Source organism: Phoenix dactylifera, chromosome 7 (assembly GCF_051530095.1).
Source record: "Phoenix dactylifera cultivar Ajwa chromosome 7, Ajwa_hap1_PhDact_Kaust_v1.1, whole genome shotgun sequence".
NCBI classification, from domain to species: domain Eukaryota; kingdom Viridiplantae; phylum Streptophyta; class Magnoliopsida; order Arecales; family Arecaceae; genus Phoenix; species Phoenix dactylifera.
Window position 1 is genome coordinate 9,449,425 of NC_143196.1, and position 21,538 is coordinate 9,470,962.

The window sequence follows — 21,538 nt, forward strand, 5'->3', positions numbered from 1 at the left end:
AAATTATACTCATACCTTTACAAATAATGAAATAAGATTTCATAAGTATTATGCTCAATAAAGTTTTAACATGAAGTCAGCATCAACCATTTATATTAGAGCAGAAATTTAGATTTTGAAAAACTTAAAGGAGAAGGTTATACATATTCATTCATTGTTTTCTTATTATGATGCAAGCACTAGAAAGTTTCATGCTAAAATCGTTGAGATAAGATTTAACATATGAGGCATTTAAAAACTTTGATGCAGAGAGTATCGTAATTTCATAAAAAGATAATTTCAATACATGAAGTAGAATGTTAAACCTTATACTAGATTTAATGAATAAATTGAGACTTATCTTTAATTATGTGTCAACGCACCCATTTGTATGAAAATTTCATTTATTCCATGGGTAGCTTGGCACACCTACATCTACACCCTCATATTTTCATTTTGGGTACCCAAGCTTGCTTGGGTCCTTGAGGGTTAGTGCATATGGTTCCTTTTGGAATCCAAATCTGTTTAATCGTAATAACTTTACCATTTGATTTATTCGTATTAGAACCATAGGTAAAGTTTTTATGCCCAATCTTTTTATGTTTGAAATAAGTTATCTTATTTGATGGTTTGCTTGGCGAATTGATAACCTTTTTCTTTAGGGGTTTATTATTGAGCAAAGGAATCCAGCCAAGTCTTGATTTATCAAAAACAGCATGTTGGCTTTCAAACATCGTTTTTAATCTTTCTGAACTTACAGTGAATTTGTTAATAAAAGATTTCAATTGGTTAACTTCTTCACTTAAGTTTTGATTTTCTTTAATTAAATTCTGATTTTTCTGAATCAATTCTTCCGAATTTAATCTTAAGCGTTCATTCTCAGAATTTAATTTGTCTTTCATTTCAGCGGAAGAATTTCTTTCTTCTGACATTTCCAGATTTAGCTTTTTAAGATTTTTATTTTTCGTAGCTAATTTTCTACATTCACCATACAAATCATGAAAAGCATTTAATAGTTCATCATAAGAGAATTCTTCCTGAAATTCATTAGGTGTGAAATCAGATTCAGATTTTACCTTATCTTCTTGTGCCATAAGGCATAAGTTAGTTACCTCTTGTAGTTCTTTGGAGCTAGTATCATTATTGTTGCTCCTCACTTTCATTTTCTTGCTTGACTCTTCCTTGATCAAGGCTTTCTTGCTTTTTATCTCTTTCTTCCTTTCTTCTTGCTTCCTCTTCTTCTTTGTCTTTAGGAAGCTTTTGAATTTTTCGGTGTTTGGGAATGGGTCCTTGTTTTCATCACCGAATTCTTCATTTGTTGTTCTTTCTTCCGGATTGGGAGATTCAACATCTTTTTCTGCAGGCTCACTGTTAGTGTGTAATTGAAGCACATGTGAGCTAATCTGAATTTTGTCATAAATATTTTCTAAAGTATCCCAGATTTCCTTAGCAGATAAGCATGCAGAGATTTTATTAAATTCAGTTTCATGGATAGCACAATATAGTATGTTCATAGCATTAGTATTCAATTGTGCTAAGTCTTTTTCATTAATAGTGTGAGAGAGTGAGTGAGGGCCTCTAGTAACAATGTACCATAATTCATAGTCTAAAGCTTGAATGAATATCCTCATCCTAGCTTTCCAGTATGTGTAGTTTGTGTCATTAAATAGAGGTGGTCTATCAATTAATTGTCCCTCACTCATAGAACATCCCACTTGGGTTGTCATGATCTTTAACTCTTGATTGTGAGATCAATGAGTACTATTAGAGCACCTTGCTCTGATACCACTTGTTGCCCAAGGTGACAAGCCAAGAGGGGGGGGTGAATTGGTTTCTTCTAAATTTTGGTGCTTTAATCGTTTTCTTAATTAAGTGCGGTGGATGCTTCCTTAAACTATTTGAATGATTTAAACTAGTGCAAAGATAGAAGATGATGCAAGAATAAACGTAAGCACAAGCACAACACAAACACAACAATATATAGTGGTTCGGTGCTCTCCTTAGCACCTACGTCCACTCCCCAAGCGTCTCCTTGGGAATTCACTATAATCCCGCGGATTACAGTTGGATTGTTTTCCGGGCTCACAATCCAAAAACCTTTGTTGGTTTTGCGGGCTCACCAACGAACCTATACACTTGGTTTTCCGGGTTCACCAAAAACCTTTGTTGGTTTTACGGGCTCACCAACGAACCTATGTTGGTTTTACGGGCTCACCAACGAACCTTTACACTTTGGTTTTCCGGACTCACCAAAAACCTATGTTGGTTTTATGGGCTCACCAACGAACCTTTACAAAGTGTTTAACAAATAAAAAGAAAAGATTCAAACTCCTAAATGAGCAGATAAAACAATATGAACTACAAAGAAGAGTTAGAAAGTATTTATCGCTTTGAAGTGGCTTTGCTCTTCTTTGTCAAGGATGCTTCACTCTTCAAGGGAGGATGGAGCTCTTGATGCCTCTTTGAAACTGCTCAATCCCTTTCTTTGATTGTTGAATGAAGCTCTTGATGAAGCTTGCCTTGCTAGGGTTCTCTCTTGAATGTACTTGATGTATTTTCCCAAAAGCTTACTTCCTCTGATGAATACTCCCTCTTAAATACTTCTCCAACCTCCAAATAGTCCTTTCTGACCGTTGGATTGAAGAAACTAGCCGTTTATAGCCGTTGGGAGTCCAAAAAGCATTTCTGCACAACTAGCCGTTATGTTCAGCCCGTGTTTGGGTCGGCTCAACCTGTCCTTGGGTCGACCCAACTTTGCCTTGGGTCGACTCAAACATTCCTTGGGTCGACCCTCTCAGAAACCACAGAAACCTCAATTTCAGCCTTCCTTCCCATGGGTCGACCCAACCATTTTTTGGGTCGACTCAAAGTTCACTTGGGTCGACTCAACTTCTTCTTGGGTCGACCCTCTCAGTAATTCCAGAGAATCATTTTCTGTCTGTCTTTCTGTCTTGCCTTTGGGTCGACCCTCTCAGGGTTTGGGTCGACTCAAGCTTAGGTCGACTCAACCACTGTGTGGGTCGACCCTCTCAGTAAATCCAGAGAGCATTCTTCTGTTGTGTTTTGAGGTTCTTTGGAGGTTGGGTCGACTCATGCTTACCTTGGGTCGACCCAACTTACTGTTCATTTGTGCCATTTTTGCAGGAGTGCGCCAGATGACTTCTTGATGTACCGGGGTCGACCCAATCAACCTGTGGGTCGACTCAAACCACACTTTGCTGCATTCTCAAGGTTAGATTCATCCAAATGAACAAGGCCATTTATCCATTTTCAATTAAACAAATATACTGAGAGTAATGAACTTATAAATGAAGTATCAATTTAACTTATAGCATGCTCTAGATAATTGCTTGTTAATCATCAAAATAACACTATCATCCTCAACTCTCCTATTACAGATATTCTTGTTGAACTATTGAGTAAAGAATTTGCCATTATTAACCTTGGCCCCTTGTACTATTTTCTTACCAATGAAGTTCTTTCTAGTTCTCATTGGATTGCACTATCCCAACACAAGTACTTAGTGGAGCTTCTCCACTACGCCAAATAAAAGGGGACAACCCAATAGAAACTCAAAAGGTCACATCGCCTCCACTTTCTAAATTTTCAGTGAACACCTATGATAGATCCACATCTCTATCGAAGCATAGTTGGTGTTTTATAATATGCAACTTTAACAAGACAACATTTAGTATTTATAGTTGATAATCTCTTTCAATTCATGCAACAACCAATAGAACTTCATTGGCAAGCTGGCGAGAGAGTTCTCTGGCATGTGAAGGACACTATCACTTTTGTGCTATTCATTTGAAAGACTTCTACTAGTTTATTGCTATCCTTTTTACATGTGAATTTGGTTGGTTGCCTAGACGATCTCAAATGAATAAGTGAGTTTACCATACCTTCGTAGCACTCTTATTTTATGGTCCTCTCATACACAATCATTACTAAATCTTCCACAGAGTTTGAGTATAGAGCAATTACTAATACCATAACTAAGTTTGGTTGTGCTCTCTCTTGTAAAAATTGGGTGTCTCTCTTCTCCACTAGCATTGTGGTTTGGGTGCTACTTATCTCTCGGCCAAAATCCTATTTTGCATGCTCGAGCTAAGCATATTGAAGTGGATTTCCTTTTTGTTAGAGATGAAGTATCACAAAATAATTAAGCGTTAGTCTACTCCTAGTTTTCCACTTTTGAGAGACAAGTTTTATGTTCTGCCACAAGGACACTCAACTTGAGGGTTGTTGAAGATATCTAAATTATTTTTTTGACTTGAACATATCTTTATCTATTTTTGTTATAACTTTTATCAACACTTTCCTAACAACAATTCAAATGTACTTCAATTTGTATGCCCACAATACAAATATAGTTTTCAATCTCCAAATATTTTGTTTTCATAATATAAATAAATGAATATATTTGAAATTTGTGATTTTTCAATTTTACTATTGGAGTGCAACTAAAACAAACCCGTTACTTTTAAGCTCGTAATATAGAAGTCAACATTAAGAAAAAAATACTATAAAATATTCTATTTATTTGTCTTTAGATTAAACTTATTTAATTTAATTTTGAGTAATAGTTATATCTCTCAAAAAACCTGAGTAATATCTATGAAAAAATGTTATTTACAACTATTGCTAGTACTAAAAAATAGTAGAAGATAAATGTTGTATCTATTAATTGGTTGTATATGTCAAAATATTAAAAACTATGCATATGGGAATAATTATATGAAAACATTCAATTACTCTCATAATGTCCCAATCCCATAATACTCTTATAATATTTGAAATTTTTATCTATTCTTAAAATATCCTCAGAAAACTAAACAAATTTTGTTATTCTTAGAATGTCACTATCTCTCTTGATTAAAACTTCCATAGTCCTACATCTCAAAGCTCACAAAGTTTACATGAAAGAAAAGTTATGAAAAAACAACAAAGAAGACTTTGCTAATACATAGAACCCTCCCTCTTGGTGTGCATCAAGAGTAGAAAGGAAGGAAGATATAATCTATATGATAAATATATCATTACTCCCATATTACTCATATGATATTCTAATTTGTATCCTAAAAACTATTTAATTATGATGATATTTCCTACATGTGAAAGTTTTCTCCTCAATTAAAATTTTGAGGAGGTATTAGGATATCAAGTTTATCCCCAACCAAGTTTGAACACATCTCTAGCAAACCCTCAAATATTGTAATTAATAGTTACCAAAAATTAATTAATAAAAAATAGTAGAAATATGATAGAGGTGGCAATGGAAACTTGAAATTTGAACTGAAGTAAAGATAATAGATATGGTAAGGGCTCAATATATCAAATGGGCATTGACTTGAGCCAAGTTCGATAGAAATTAGGCTTAGATTACAAGCTTTCATTTGATGCTCCCCTCCTCCATCCTGATCTAAGGTGGTGGGAAGGTCTGGCCATTTGAAAATAAATAATGAGGTAGCTGATTATTTCATACTTGGACATATTAAACCAGCACAATTAGAATTATTTTTTTTCCCCTCCAAATGATGTAGCTAGTTTTTTATTATTTGACACAAACTAAAAAATAATTAAGTCGAGTTTAGATTTGCCCCTTGGACCTATCATGTCACTCTAGGGTTCGACTTGGATAAATCTAGCCAAAGAACTTTTAAGCAACAATAATAGCACTAGGCAATTTGAGGCTTGATTTGAGTCTTAAATCATCTTGATATACACCTTTTAAATAATTTAGGTTAAACTAGGCTATGTACAGATAGGGGCAAGCAGAACCTAAAAATGACTTGGTTTTATTTTAGGTCATGGTCTTTATCTAAACCTGATCATTGTCTAATCAAATTCGAACTTGTCCATAAAAAACTTTTTAAGCCTATTGAGTTATTTAGGCCAAGCCTAGTCAAGCATAACCTAACCCATTTAGAGAGGAGAGAAGTAGGGGTGAAAGTTTAGGTTCAGGGTTTAAGGAAGGAGGTGAGATTACTACTTTAGCGGAATAAGAAGTGGAGTATCTTTGGTGAAGAAGATTGACAATGGTTGATGGTAAGAAAAGAGAACACTTCGATATTTGGCCAATACTTATATTTTATGCTGCAATAAATACAAACGGTGGTCATTGATTTATCAAATAGCAAACAACTTTCTAGTTCATGACAATGGATATCGAACCTAAAAGTAATCCTCTCCTTGTTCCACTAAGATAGTAACCTCATTTTCTCTCCTAAACTCTTAACTCTTTGCTTTTGTTCATTTTCTCCAATCTCTCTCATCTCATTCCCCAAAGATGTCTTTTTTCTTGCTCCACCAAGATAGTGATCTCATTTCCTTCCTCTATAATGCAATCTTGCTTTTCTTTTGTAGTGTCTAGCTTCGGGCAGCCATTTCCTCAACCACTATAGAAGTGTGGAAATTAGAGAAGTCAATGGCATGATCCTGGGAGAGTTTGGTTTGCCACTAATTCTTTAAGGCCAAAAATTAGAAAACTGAAAGAAAATGAGATAGATAAGGCTGATCCAAAAATACCCCTCTTATGTAAGACTTAAGGGTAATGTTGAGGTAGGCTCTATGAATAAAGCATCCTCACTAGCTCTAAGATAGAAGATTTAGGATTATACTCATCTATACTATTGAGCTTAGGTGCACTCACCATGTGTTTATCCAATAGGCACATGGTGACTAGGGTTTAGAAATTAAAAAATATCACACCCTAGGATGCTTAGATCTAGGGTCATGAATAATGCTAAGGATTTCTAGGGAAATTATCAAGAACTTCTGGACCCTATCCTCCCATCTAGATCCACTATTTATTTAAAAAAATAAAAATATACAAGCCAAGGCAAAATAATTGATCATTAAAGGCAAAATATTAAATATATGTCAGCATTCATTATTACAAAATTTAAGCCAAACACAAGAGAAAAGGAGGCGGCATCAATTAATTGATGTGATTGGGTCCAATTAATATAAGTAACCGTACAATTGATCAATTAAAGGAGGAATATTGTGGGCTCTTGACCAATTTGGTGCTAAATTAAGGCAAGGAGTGTAGGTTAGATGAAGATGTATCAAAGGAGTTTTGCTTAAGTACATGATTGTTTATTGATTTTTAGGTCAAAGAGCTTTGGAAAGGTTGGTCGGGAGTGCCAATAATCAACCACCGCCACATCTCGAGCTTTTCAAAGATTGCAAGGAAAAAGTGGATGGAGATTGAGATCAATGTGTTCCTTCCATCTCATTTTCTTATTAATCCTCTAATAAGTTCTAACAACATGGAAATGTTGCTTTCTCTCCATCTCTTTTCCATTCTGGATGGCAGGACCTATAGCGAGTAGCCAATCAAAAGCATCCAGCTATGCAATCCTGTTAATTTCTTGCCTGAGCGGAAGCAACAGCTCCCCTCTGGTTAAATCGCATGTAGTGGTTCTTCTTGCACCTTGGGGTCCTTACTATGTGGACCAATCACATACTTGATGAGAGCCCTTTAAGTGATTCAAACTCATTTGTTAATGCTTAGGTCCAAAGAGAGTATTGAGCAAGCATAGAGTATACGAAATTGTTAAAAAATGGATAGGATGCGGTCGAAATCCAGATCCAAATTGACTTTGATCAGAAGTTTTGGAGCAGGATTTAGCCAGCCTGTCATCTTGACTTAAGCAGCCTCCTTACCACGCCAATCTCATGAGTGTCGGCAGTAGGCTTCTCCTAACAGCTAGCTGGATCTCTTCCTCTCCTCTTTCCTCCCACCAGCCCAGCCATCTTCACACTGGCATTTAAAATTCTAGATATCTTCTCTTCATCTCCAAAATATAAATATAAGTTTCATTGTTCAAGGTCGCTTTCGATCTAAGTTTCTTCTTTTTGTTGCATTGCTGGAATCCTCTTATCTCTCTTCCATTTGCTGTGGTTCGAGATCATTTCCGCGCTGGTGGAGGGGAGGAGGAGCGGGGATTCCAGGTCTTCGGGTGCTGTATGTTGGATCTCTGGAGCAATTTGTTCTCAGAGGTGGGTCCTTTACCTTTCTTCTTCAAGAAATCTTCTCCGGTTGTGGGTCTTATGACTACGAAAATTTTGTGAGCGAGACGTTACTTTTTTGGATCTAGGTGTCTGTTGCCGTTCCATAGAAGGATTTCACAGATCTCTATGGGTTTGTCTTAGCTTATGGGAAGTCTTATTTGTGATCGTTTTTGTTCGTGGTTTTGGTAGGGGTGAGGTTGGAATCGGTGGCCATGCGTTGCATTGGACTGAGATCTGGCTAAGATTTACGGTCTTCGTCCTTCAGATCTGATCAAGAGAAGCCCCTTTTGCTCGGAGTAATCCATGGAGGTGGACGGAGAGACCGGGGTCAGTACATATTTTGGGGCAAAAATGTTCTTTCTTTTTCCCCCTTCATAGTTTGCTTAAATGTAGCTTCTTTCCGAGAATTTACTTTTCTCGGAGAATCAGTATGTAGAATCTTTTTGATTGTTGGTTTGCTCAGAGTTTTGACAAGTGTCTAATTTTTGTTCAATGAAGAAATCTGCGAAATATGCCGGTGGCCAGGTCTGCCAAATCTGCGGCGATGGCGTGGGCGCTACGGTGGATGGCGATCTATTCGTTGCCTGTGATGTCTGTGGATTTCCTGTCTGCAGACCGTGCTATGAGTATGAGAGGAAGGATGGGAACCAGTCGTGTCCCCAGTGCAAGACCAAATACAGGAGACATAAAGGTTTCAACATGGAAATGACCTCGTTTTGTACTGATCTGCATCATTTAGTCTTCTTATTCTTACAATGAGTGGTTTCTCTTTGGTAACTTCTCTTGCCCTTTTGCTTTTAATTTTCAGGAAGTCCACCAGTTCATGGGGAGGAAGGGGATGATGGAGATGCTGATGATTTGAGTGATTTCAATTATTCCGGCAATCAGGATCAGAAGCAGAAGATTGCTGAGAGGATGCTGAGCTGGCGCATGAGCAGGGAAGATGCCGGGCCTCCCAAGTATGATAGTGGGGAGATCCCTCGCAATCACATCCCTCTGCTCACTCATAGCCAGGGGGTATGATTTTTTTCTTTTTTTCCTTTTTTTGCTCAATGTACTATCTCTGAGATTCATATTTTTTGTTTTTGCTGTTTCTTATATATATATATATATGTGAGTTTTTTCTTTTTTACTTTGATTTTTACAGCTATCTGGGGAACTTCCAGTGACTTCCCCTGATCATATGATGTCTCCTGGAGGAGGTGGGTCTGGGAAGCGTGTGCATCCGCTCCCTTATCAGTCACGTACGTATATCCTCTAATGGCATTTTGTGTACAATATTACAAAGTTAGCATGGGGTTTTATGTGTTATTATGTGGACTCTGATCTTTAGATCGTTATTTTTCCTACTTTGTGCAGCTAATACATCACGAGAATTTTCGGGTGGATTTGGAAATGTTGCTTGGAAAGAGAGGGTTGATGGATGGAAGGTGAAGCAAGACAAAAATGTTGTGCCGATGACCAATGGGGCTAGTCATGCCCCTTCCGAAGGCAGGGGAGTTGGTGATATCGATGCAACTACCGATTATAATATGGAGGATGCTTTATTGTGAGTTCTTTGCTAAAGAACTATTCCTCTCTGCGCTTTCTATGAGAGGAAACTTTGATGTTTCATTTGACGTGACATCTACTTCGATGATCTAGAAACTTTGACGTTCTTTGCTAAGGGACACAGTATTAAATTGTTACAAGGAAGGATCTAGTGAGAGCTGCTGTAGTTTGTTATTTATTTTCATAACCAGTGCATTATAACAATTACAATTTGCAAAACCTTTAACCATCATTGTTATATGGAGGTCTTTAGAAGAGTTTTGACACATTTCAGGATGTTCTGAATGGTGAAATATTGGTATGCCGTACATGTGAGTGGAAATATGTTTTGGTGTATACGTGATATAACCAGTTGTACCACCTGTCTTAGCTTAACACTTCTTGATGTCTACACCATTTGTTGGAAAAGTCAACTGCTTACTTGCAAAGATGATTTCTTCATAAATTGACAATCTCAAGTGTTAAAAAGTTGTCGTTAACTGCCCCACTGTCCAAGACCTTGACTACTCATTATATCATTGCACATAAGGAAAAAAAGGAAGTTAGGAACACTTAAATATAAGCAATAACACTTAAACTCTTATAGTTTTTGAAAAGAAAGTAATAGTCTCTTTAACTTTCAAGAAGATGACATTATCTAGACAAGTTAACTAGATATTATATTATGTGGAATTTCACTCTTAGAAGCTCTTGTAACTTGCAAATTCTTCGCCCATGTCTATACTTATGAAATATTCTTTGTTATCTAGAATGTTTCTTCATAATACTCTTTGGAAATATAGAAGCTCTTGAAATTGGACCATTAAGAATTTTCTTACTGATTTTTATTCGCTGCCTTATGCACTGCAGAAATGATGAAGCTCGCCAGCCTCTTTCTAGGAAAGTGTCACTTCCATCCTCCAGGATAAACCCATACAGAATGGTGATTGTCTTACGGCTTGTTATCCTCTGCATTTTCCTACATTACCGTGTTACGAATCCTGTGCGCAATGCCTATGCTTTGTGGTTACTTTCTGTGATTTGCGAGATTTGGTTTGCTATATCCTGGATATTGGATCAATTTCCTAAATGGTTTCCAGTGAATCGTGAGACTTACCTTGATAGGCTGGCTATAAGGTATTTACTTTTTGAGTTCCTCTATTCTTCCTTTAGAAGTTTTTGTTATTCTGAACCTTTAAACTTCCAGCTGCCAACCTATCAAATTCGTCTTTTTATTTTTGTATTTTTGATATTATGATTCTGAATTCACTTAATCAACAGGTTTGACCAAGAAGGTGAACCATCTCAGCTGGCTGCTGTTGACATTTTTGTCAGTACTGTTGATCCTTTAAAGGAACCTCCTCTTGTCACTGCCAATACTGTGCTATCAATTCTTGCAGTAGACTACCCTGTAGACAAGGTTTCTTGCTATGTTTCTGATGATGGAGCTGCTATGCTGACATTTGAAGCCCTGTCTGAAACTTCAGAATTTGCAAGAAAATGGGTTCCGTTCTGCAAGAAATACAGTATTGAACCCCGGGCTCCTGAGTGGTACTTTTCTCAGAAGATTGATTACCTGAGAGACAAGGTTCATCCTTCATTTGTGAAAGATCGTAGAGCTATGAAGGTATCTAAATTACATGGTTTTTTTTCTTTAGATGGGTCTCTCTGTTTCTTTGGGCATGCCTCCATCTGACAAAAATCTGTTTACTGCAGAGAGAATATGAGGAGTTTAAAGTCCGCATCAATGCCTTTGTTGCAAAGGCACAGAAAGTTCCTGAAGAGGGATGGATCATGCAAGATGGCACACCTTGGCCTGGGAATAACACCAGAGATCATCCTGGAATGATCCAGGTTGGTGCACTTAGCAGTTTTGCTTCACTCTGTCATGATCCAAATTGAAGTGCCAAGTAATATTATTTCAGAATGGAAAGACCTGGATTCAAAGTTACTTAGATATAATTTGAGAGAATGTAATATATTATTCTTTTTGAGGAAAAGTATAAAATATCATTCAAACTACTGAAAATAGTAGTTCCAAAACTTAAACCTTGTACTGCTTATGGATCCATACTTCTCAAAGATTAAAAAGAAAAAAATAAATAGAAGAAAGTCTCCAGAGTTTGCTATCTGTTATTATAACATGCTTGTTTTAAATACTACAAATCACTGATATGAAATACTGTTATACTGGAAGGTAGTACTTTATGCTTAATATGATTATTCATAATGTGCAGGTTTTCCTAGGCCATAGTGGAGGACTCGACACTGAGGGTAATGAGCTACCACGTTTAGTGTATGTATCTCGTGAGAAGCGTCCAGGTTTCCAGCATCACAAGAAGGCTGGTGCAATGAATGCACTTGTAAGTACCCAAACATAGAAATACATATTTAGCTGCATATAGATATCTCTTTCCTTATTAATTTAATCAATATTCCTCTGCAGGTACGTGTGTCAGCAGTCCTTACTAATGGATCCTATCTGTTGAATCTTGATTGTGATCACTACATAAACAACAGCAAGGCATTGAGGGAAGCAATGTGCTTTCTTATGGATCCAAACCTCGGAAAGTCAGTATGTTACGTACAATTTCCACAGAGGTTTGATGGTATTGATAGGAATGATCGTTATGCCAACCGTAATACCGTGTTTTTTGATGTAAGTAGGACATTTTTAGTTTGTTATTAATGGTTGTAGATGATGGATAGTTAGGAGCATATAGGTTCTTGCATGACAGTATTCGGTGCATTTTAGCAATTAATTAACAGTTTCATACTCTGATAGTTAGGAGCATATAGATGGGATGAGGTTTGTTGGATATTCGTTTTTTGGATTCTTTTTATTCCTCTAATCTTTCTGAAGTTTGTCTTCAAGCCATTGAACATGCAGTCCTAAAAGATATATTCGTTTTAGTTTCAACAAGTGAAAGATATCCAAATGAATATGATTCTGAAAGTAAAAACACCAAAAAACATATTTAAGGATTTATGCAACTTCCAGTTTCTTCTGACCAATTTTGTTGGTATTTGTATTAACTCTAGATCAATTTAAGAGGTTTTGATGGCATCCAAGGCCCTGTTTATGTGGGTACGGGGTGTGTCTTCAATAGAACGGCTTTGTATGGTTATGAACCTCCTATCAAGAACAAGCATAAAACAAAAGGGTTCCTTTCTTCGTTCTGTGGTGGCTCTCGGAAGAAGAGTTCAAAATCAAACAAGAAGACTTCTGACAAGAAGAAATCTAGCAAGCATGTGGACAACACCGTGCCAATATTTAATCTAGATGACATAGAAGAGGGGGTTGAAGGTAATTGTATTTCATTTTGGTTGTTTTAGCAAATATATGAGGCCCATGAACGTAATGATTTTGTTGTTGATGTGCACCATTCATGCCTTCTAATTGAAATCTTGAAACATGTTTTGGTGGCAATTTATGTATTGCTTTCCTGTCATTTGAAACAAATACATAGGTCTCTGCTTGGGAAAAGCCATGATCCAGTGTCATTATGCTGATCATGTCTCAGGAAAAGGGGAGAGGGGGAAAAAGAGCACAAGTTTTATTGAATGTACAAAGCATAAGCAACTGATGCAAAAGCCTTCAGATTTTATACTTTCTCATTTCTGATGTCTCTAGTGTTCTTGAATCTTTTGTTATATAAACATTATCATGTTGATGCAAAAGGTTATCCAGTTATCTAGGCAGCAACACTCTTAATTGCTTAGACAGCTAGGGGTGCTCGTGGAGTTTAAATAATTCAATGATTGCAAAATTTGTATATAAATCTGCTAAATAAAATGCCGATAAAGTATTCTTATTGATAGAGAATAGTTATTTTAAACAACCAAATTTTGAGATTGATTGAAATATTCATATATTATTCACCATCATTTGCATTCTTGAATCTTCAGCTTAGTACAAGTAACTTTTATATATTGTTCATGACATGCTCAGGTCCAAAGATTCCATTGTTAACATGAAACTGTTCTCTTTCGCAATTTTGTTGTGCACGAGAACACCTTGATGCTATGAAGCATGGACATGGATATGGGCTATGGATGTGACATGATACAGATATGCTAATACGAGATCTGTTGAATAAGTAGGATACTACATGGCTAGGATATGAAAATGAATACACACACGTATACACACACACTTGTATGTATATATATATATATGTATAAATATGATGTATTTGTATACGTATCTATAGCTGTGTGCGTGTGTAAAGTATACAAAAAGCATAGCAGCCTATCAAACAACATAGTCCATACATTATATGATATCATGAACTTCGACAAACTCATTATTTGGCAATCATTCAAATTCATAGACCTTGATTCTGACTGCATATTACAATAATAACATCAAATTCCAAAATTAAACATTAAATTCATCATTAAAAGTTTAATATTCATGAAAAAAGAGAAAAATCTCTACTCAACATTCCCTTAGGTATTGGGGGAGTATCTTGAGCATATATACAAGAAGTATTTGTAAAGATTTTTTAATTTTAAAAAATAGATACTTAGGGAAGTATCAAATATATATTCTAGAAGTTCTAATTAGTATGGATATACAATATGTAATTGATGCAGACATGGCATTCATTTTGAAGTATTAGTGCCTCCTAGTCCTATAGACAACAACGACATGTTGAACAAAATATACAAGGGACATATTCATGGAAGAAATGGTAAGTCGCAAGCTACATGACATTGCCAAGTGCGACATTCATGAAGATTGTCTTCTATGTGAATCCTATATTATAAAATTACGAGGCACCTTTTTAATACCTAAATAATCCAATCAAGGTCTGCAGTACCGGAACCGACACTTATGCCAGAGGCCGGCGGTACGGTATGGTATGGTACCGTGTCATCCAGTCCTGACGCATATCGAAAAAGAAAAACCGGAGGGGGAGGGACAAGGAGAGAGAGGAAAAGAGCGAGAGAGGGAGAGAGGGAGAGAGAGAGATGGAGAGCGAGGGGAGAGATGCTAGGAGAGGGAGAGAGGGGGGGGGGGCTCGGAAGCCCTTCTCTCTCCCTCTGGTCATCTGTTGGGTGGAGCCGAGCCCTATTTTGAATGAAATAAGGGCTCGGCCCATTTCTTTAAGGAAGAAAAATTTAAAGAAATTAGTTTATTGGCCAAGGTTTGCCAAACTAGTATTGGAGGGTCTACTGGTCGGTGACCCATATCATGCTATTCTGGGGCATGCCAAAATAGGAAGAGTCAGAGAGGGAGGGGGAAGGGGAGGAGAGAGAGGGAGGGAGAGGAAGGAAGAGGGAGAGAGGGAGAGGGAGAGGCCATTAACATCGTTCAGGGGGAGATATAGAGAAGAAGGGAGGGAGAGAGGGAGAGGGAGGAGAGAGAGAGGGAGAGGCCATCGACATCGTTGAGGGGGGGAGAGAGAGAGAGGAAACGAGGAGAGAGGGAGAGGGAGTGAGAGAGAGGTCGAGAGAGATGGAGAGGTCGTTGTTGTCATTGGCAGGGGGAGAGAAGGAGACAGAGAGACTTACTTGTGGGACCTTGTTGGTGTTAGCATCATCGTTGCCGAGCTGTTGGGGATGAATGGAGGACATTAGGGTTTTGAAAGAGGGGAAGGGGCGAAGCTGTGAATGGAATCGAATGTGCAAGGGTGACTGGGTGAGGCTTTAATGAAATTGAACCGAATATACGAACAGTGCAGGTAGCTGGTGGTCTGGTCCAATACATTCTGAACCGGCCAGTTCGGCATAGTAGGCTATATATTATATAAACATATCACCTAGGCAGAATTTCATATTTAATGTTGTCAGTTATAAATCAGTTTTATGACTTTGGAAGTTTATTTGTTTATCAAATGCCTGCCTTGTCCATGTTCGATGCTTGTTTTATGAACCTGTCATGTAGAATATTGCTCATTTCATGTTCGGTTCCTCATTGGTCTGGATTGTGTAACTTAGTGTTTTATTTGGCTTTTCCTGATTTGATGTTGCTAATTCATGTTTTTTTTTGTTTGGAAAATCCAGGTGCTGGTTTTGATGATGAGAAGTCCCTGCTCATGTCACAAATGAGCCTGGAGAAAAGGTTTGGCCAGTCTACTGTTTTTGTTGCCTCTACGCTAATGGAACACGGCGGTGTCCCTCAGTCAGCAACGCCCGAGTCTCTTTTGAAAGAAGCAATCCATGTCATTAGCTGTGGATACGAGGATAAGACAGAATGGGGAAGTGAGGTGTGAGAGCTAGCAATGTGAAACTCTTGCTTTCTTCTGCCTTCAACTTTTCTAAACCAGTGATATTTATATTACCTTGCTCAGAATAATCAAAATATATTATGCGCTGATCCTATCCTTTAAAAAGAATGGCAAAATAGACCAGACCCTGCCCAATCCTATTTGGGCTGGGTTTAGGTCAGGATTTTTCAGTTTGTATTGGGTATGGGTCAATTTTCTTGATCCAGATTTTAAATTGGTTGGAATGGGTCCGAACTTTTACTTGACTCGAGTCATGAGGATATAGTTTTATTTGGACAAAGCAAGTTTGGGCTAAGGGAGAGTTTCTAGCACTTGGTAATAGTCCAACTTCTTTCAGTTGACAAAACACGCTAGTGTTGCTTCTAGCAATATTCTTTATATACATTATAGTTCATTCTGGATGATGAATCTGCAGGAGTACACTAGAAAAGCTACTGTTTATAGATTCTTGGTGTTATTGTCATGCCAATTGATGATTTCCATAATGATCTAGTTCATGTTTTTTAAAGAATAAAATTCAATTTTCGCCGTCATAGGAGATTATAACTGGATGATAAGTTTTCGTTCACTTTACTATCATAGTGCAGATTATGGGGGTGGAGCCCATGTATCTCTGCCATTTACCTTTTTATCTCTCATACTCTTCTTTTTCTTTCTGAGGACTCTGGGTTGGGCTTCTCCCTTATAGGTACACCCTTCTTAAAATAGATACACCACTCTATTTTCTCTAAAGTGACTAAAATAGACAAAAATACATGATACTAAACCAGAAATATATTTATCAAATCTACATCAAAATTTTTTTGGTTGGTAGATTTAAGCCCATGCATCAAATCTTCTCTTCTATAAACCATGTGCTTTTGAACATGCCAAATATTGGTAGAAAACTATAAATTTAGCTTGCACAAGATGCTATTACATGAACGATATAGCCACTCCATTTTCTAAATGCTACCAAGGTGAAGCCATTATAGCTTGCTGACCACATTTTTAGTTGCCTAGATGTCATCTCGAGGTAAGGACACTCTTATTATCTGTTAAAGAAAAAAAATGCAAGTCCAACACACTGATAGAATTGTGTTTGTTTTCATGATATGTGTGGCATCTTGGTCTGTGAATTATATCTACTTCTTATTTCATAAATATGTTCTTAGCTTCTGACGAAAATCAATTATTCTGAACAGTTTCTGATAGTATGGCAAAGAGGTTTATGGATGTTTTTAATATTCATTCTCTCTTCCTCTTGTTTTATTGGACCTTGAGTTGCAACAACTTCTTCTATTTGTAATCTATCAGTATGTCATACAGAAATGGAGCTTTTCCATTTCTTTTTATATTTCTGATTTTTGCATAAATTGCTTTCTCTTTTCCTTTAGCCATATTTATGCAACATATGAGTTAAACCTGTTTTTAGTATGGAATCTTTTGATTAAGAATTTATGCTTCTTTCTGATTGATATTTTTGCTGTGCATGGACCCTAGTTCATAACACCATTCACTTAGTGTAATATGTACCTTATGCAAGACCTACCAGCATGTCATTTATTGTTGTTGATATTTGCTTATGTGCTGTCTACCATATTTTTGCAACTTGGTCACTCTTGTTTTAGTATGGCATGCTGCTTTCTGATTGATATATTTACTAATGCACAGGCCGTATTTCATAATACCATTCATCTAGTGTAATAGTGTATCTTATGCAAGACCTGCCATAATTCCATTTATTGTTGTTGATATTTGCTTATTTCTGTTGCCTTTTCCCAAATTGAAAACTTTTGCTGATTCAGCCTTCTAATATCCAGGGTTCTCCTAGTTTCCAACTAGAGCCTGGTTAAAGGTTGACAAGGTATTTTTAGAGGGGAAAGGAAAAGCAAGATGTACTTTTGTATGGAAAATAGTAATTTAAATAGCCTAAATTCTGCCAGGAATTGGCTTTTATGGTAAAAACTCAGTTTTTATAAACTTATTTGGAAGTAACTTAAGATACATTTATCAGGAAGGCAAGCAGAGGTGCCGATGAGGAACAAAAATTCCCAGAAAACCACTTAAATATGAGCTCCAACATAGAACTGATTGATGAGGAATTTCATAAAATAATAGTTTGATGCTTTATGTAGCTGCCTCTTGGTTGTTGCTAGACTGCATTATGGTCTTATCAATCAAGGACCTCAACACTTCTGAAATGTGTTCATTTTATCATGCTAGTTAGTGGTCTCTTGCTCCTTTAGAACTTGGGTTATGCTTTTTTCCTCTGCACTGTGTGAAAGCTTTTCATTATTGTCATGACAAGTTCCTTCCACAAGCTTTTTATGATTGTATTCTAATAAGTCTTTAACTGCCTTGGCAGATAGGATGGATTTATGGCTCTGTTACAGAAGATATTCTCACTGGGTTCAAGATGCATGCACGTGGCTGGCGGTCAATCTACTGCATGCCTCAACGCCCAGCATTTAAAGGATCTGCTCCAATCAACCTTTCAGATCGTCTGAACCAAGTGCTTCGTTGGGCCCTGGGATCTGTTGAGATTCTCTTCAGCCGCCATTGCCCAATATGGTACGGGTATGGAGGACGGCTGAAATTCCTAGAGAGACTTGCATACATCAACACTACCATTTATCCACTCACCTCGGTTCCCCTCCTCTTATACTGCACACTGCCAGCCGTCTGTCTACTCACTGGAAAGTTCATTATCCCTCAGGTATTCAGATTAACCTTCTTAAGCACTGCTAATATGAGATTGCAAGCAATTTGGTTTTATATTTAAAACTTTCCCTTCTGCTCTGTAAGCTGCAAATTGCAGTCTGAAGGAGCCGAGCTTTCGGAACTGATCTTTATAGTTAAACAGCAACCCATATCCCACCCATGTGAATGGGGTTGCATAGCTCAAAGTGTGATCTATCAAGGTTCATTAACATTTTCTAGCGAGCTCTTGACCTAATGTCCATGTTTTGCGGTGCTGACCATACCAGTTACTGGCTATACTGACTCGTACTGCTAATGATGTCTTTTAGACTAGATGGGTTGCTGCTGCAAACTTTATTAATGTTAATTTCGATTAAACTTCTCGTGGCCAGACTCATCTAGTCTAAAAACCATCAGAATTAACAGTCTTTATGCATTGATGTGTTACTATGCAGATGCGAGCATAACAAGCATGTGCTATTTCACAGGCAACTAAGTGTTTTTTTTACCTGCATGAATTTGATTACAGATTAGCAACATAGCCAGTATCTGGTTCATCTCTCTCTTCCTTTCCATCTTTGCCACTGGTATTTTGGAGATGAGATGGAGTGGTGTTGGGATCGATGAGTGGTGGAGGAATGAACAGTTTTGGGTCATTGGAGGTGTTTCTTCCCATCTCTTTGCTGTCTTCCAGGGTCTTCTCAAAGTTCTTGCAGGTATTGACACCAACTTCACTGTTACCTCCAAGGCATCGGATGAAGAAGGTGACTTCACTGAGCTCTACATGTTCAAATGGACCACACTTCTGATACCACCAACTACCCTTCTGATAATAAATCTGGTGGGGGTGGTGGCCGGGATCTCCTATGCTATAAACAGTGGATACCAGTCATGGGGTCCGCTCTTCGGCAAACTCTTCTTTGCTTTCTGGGTGATTGTCCACCTGTATCCGTTCCTCAAGGGTCTGATGGGGCGGCAGAACCGAACTCCAACTATTGTCGTTGTTTGGTCTATTCTCCTTGCATCGATCTTTTCTTTGCTGTGGGTTCGAGTAGATCCTTTCACCACTCGGGTAACTGGACCAGATATTCAGCAGTGTGGAATCAATTGCTAGAAGATTGAGGCAGAAAGGAGGAAATGCAAAAAGATGCATCATATGCTCCCAAAAGACTGCAGAAATGGTTGAGCTTATTTATGTAGACTCGTACACTCTTGGGGCTTACAGATTTTACTTAGAGCTAGGACTTGTTTTAGATGTTTGCTGTTGCACACATTAAATTAATGTCATTATTTTTTTGTCTATTTCCTGTATTTTTGGGTCAAACATGCTTGCCAGCAATTGCTAATGATTTCATTTTTCGTCCAATGGAAAAATTTGACTGTTTGTCTACTCTCGGTGGCATAAAATTAAAGCGATTTATATCAAGGCCTGCTTCGTTGTTGTGTATCTACTTTTTTTGTTGGATTTTTGTTATTTTAAAATAAGATTTGCTTGAAATGAATATACTACCAGTTGGGTGCCACAATAGGTGCAAGGCAGTTACAACTCTAACTGCATAAATGCAGTTTCACTCCAAGAGGTGCCAGGTAGTTTTCACAACCTTTACACTCCATAAAAAACATCCTTCTCATTCAAAACAGGAGAGATATTATTATTATTTTTTCTATCTATTGCTGTTACTTTGATCTCTGGTTCAGTTCGAATTCCAGTTTTTGCAATCTGTAATTCGAAACATAGCAGTCTTATATCCTGAAAACAATATTGCTGTGGTTATTACTATTGCAAACTAGAGGGAGGCAATAATTGTTTGAAAGATAGATTTACAGTCGCCTACTGCTCTACGGTGAAGCCATATTCCACTCTTTTTCCAACAATGTTTCAAACAATTATTCAAGTTCGATGGCGTCCACAAGTTCAACAATCACATCTTTGAATGTTGTATCACAAGACTTATTCAAACTGGATGGTTTTGATGGTAACAACTACAACAGATGGAAGGAGAAGATGGAATTTATTTTGACCACATTGAAGGTTAAATATGTTCTAGAGAACCCCTGTCCTACGGTTCCAACAGAAAACCCCACAGAAGAGCAACTTGCAGTTAAAAAGAAATGGGATGAGGATAATTTCTTCTGTCGTGGTAATATCCTCAATTCCCTCACTGATTCCTTATTCGATATGTATGCACCAATGAAGTCTGCCAAGGAGATATGGGAGGCGTTAGAGACTAAGTACAAAACAGAGGGTTCTAGCAACAAAAGCTACCTTGTAAGTAGTTATTTTGATTTCAAAATGTTTGACAATATGCCTATACTAAACCAAGTTCATGACTTACAACTTATTGTTCAACAAATGAAATCTGAGGGCATCCCGGTTGATGAAAAACTCCAAGTGGGTGCAATTATTGCCAAGTTACCACCAAGTTGGAAAAATTACCGCAAGTCTCTTAAGAGAAAGAGTGACAATTACACTCTTGAGACTTTTCAAAGGCAACTTCGAATTGAAGAAGAGTCGAGACTTCGGGACAAACTTGAGGAGAATGCAGAAATGACAAAGTTTGCTCATGTTGTTGAAACATACAACCCGAAGGGTAAGGAACCATGGTTGCAGAATTCTTCTAAAGGAAAGAATAAAAGGAGCAATTTTAGAAAAAGAAAATGTCATTACTGCAAGAAGCAAGGACACTTCAAACATGAGTGTAGACTTCTTAATAAAAAGGAGCAAACCAACAATGTTGAAGAAAAACTTGTTGCTGTAGTATCTGAAGTAAACATGGTGGTCAACCAAACTGGTTGGTGGGTGGATACAGGTGCAACTCGTCACATCTGTGGAGACAAAAATCTCTTCAAGAAGTATGAGAAAATGAGAGACGAGATCGCTCGGCATGGGAGGAAAGGAAGATCTCTGAACTAATTAGGGATTGGATTCAAAACCGGAAGCGGTAAGGCTTCGCCGTTTGAGAACACCGGGGGTTCGGGGGGTGGGCCCCCCGGTCTTTCGTCTAGTTAAATTACCTCCTATTCCCTCCCGAGGGGGGCTTTGGGGGGGTAACGTTCCATAGCCTAAGGAAGGGGAGGGGGTTCGTACTCTA

The 21,538-nt window shown here is 37.6% G+C and overlaps 1 protein-coding gene across 1 annotated transcript; it reads left to right on the forward strand.

Annotated features, from left to right (window-relative positions):
• Positions 1–6,976: 6,976 nt before the first annotated feature.
• On the forward strand, positions 6,977–19,836 carry LOC103707704 (putative cellulose synthase A catalytic subunit 8 [UDP-forming]). The gene is made up of 15 exons (XM_008792298.6): positions 6,977–7,986; positions 8,188–8,325; positions 8,497–8,689; positions 8,807–9,015; positions 9,146–9,242; positions 9,358–9,547; positions 10,399–10,665; positions 10,810–11,155; positions 11,245–11,382; positions 11,766–11,891; positions 11,975–12,187; positions 12,571–12,835; positions 15,541–15,743; positions 18,112–18,462; positions 18,976–19,836. The coding sequence occupies exons 2-15, from the start codon at positions 8,302–8,304 to the stop codon at positions 19,558–19,560; spliced, it is 3,207 nt and encodes a 1,068-aa protein (XP_008790520.3). The 5' UTR covers positions 6,977–7,986; positions 8,188–8,301; the 3' UTR covers positions 19,561–19,836.
• Positions 19,837–21,538: the final 1,702 nt, after the last annotated feature.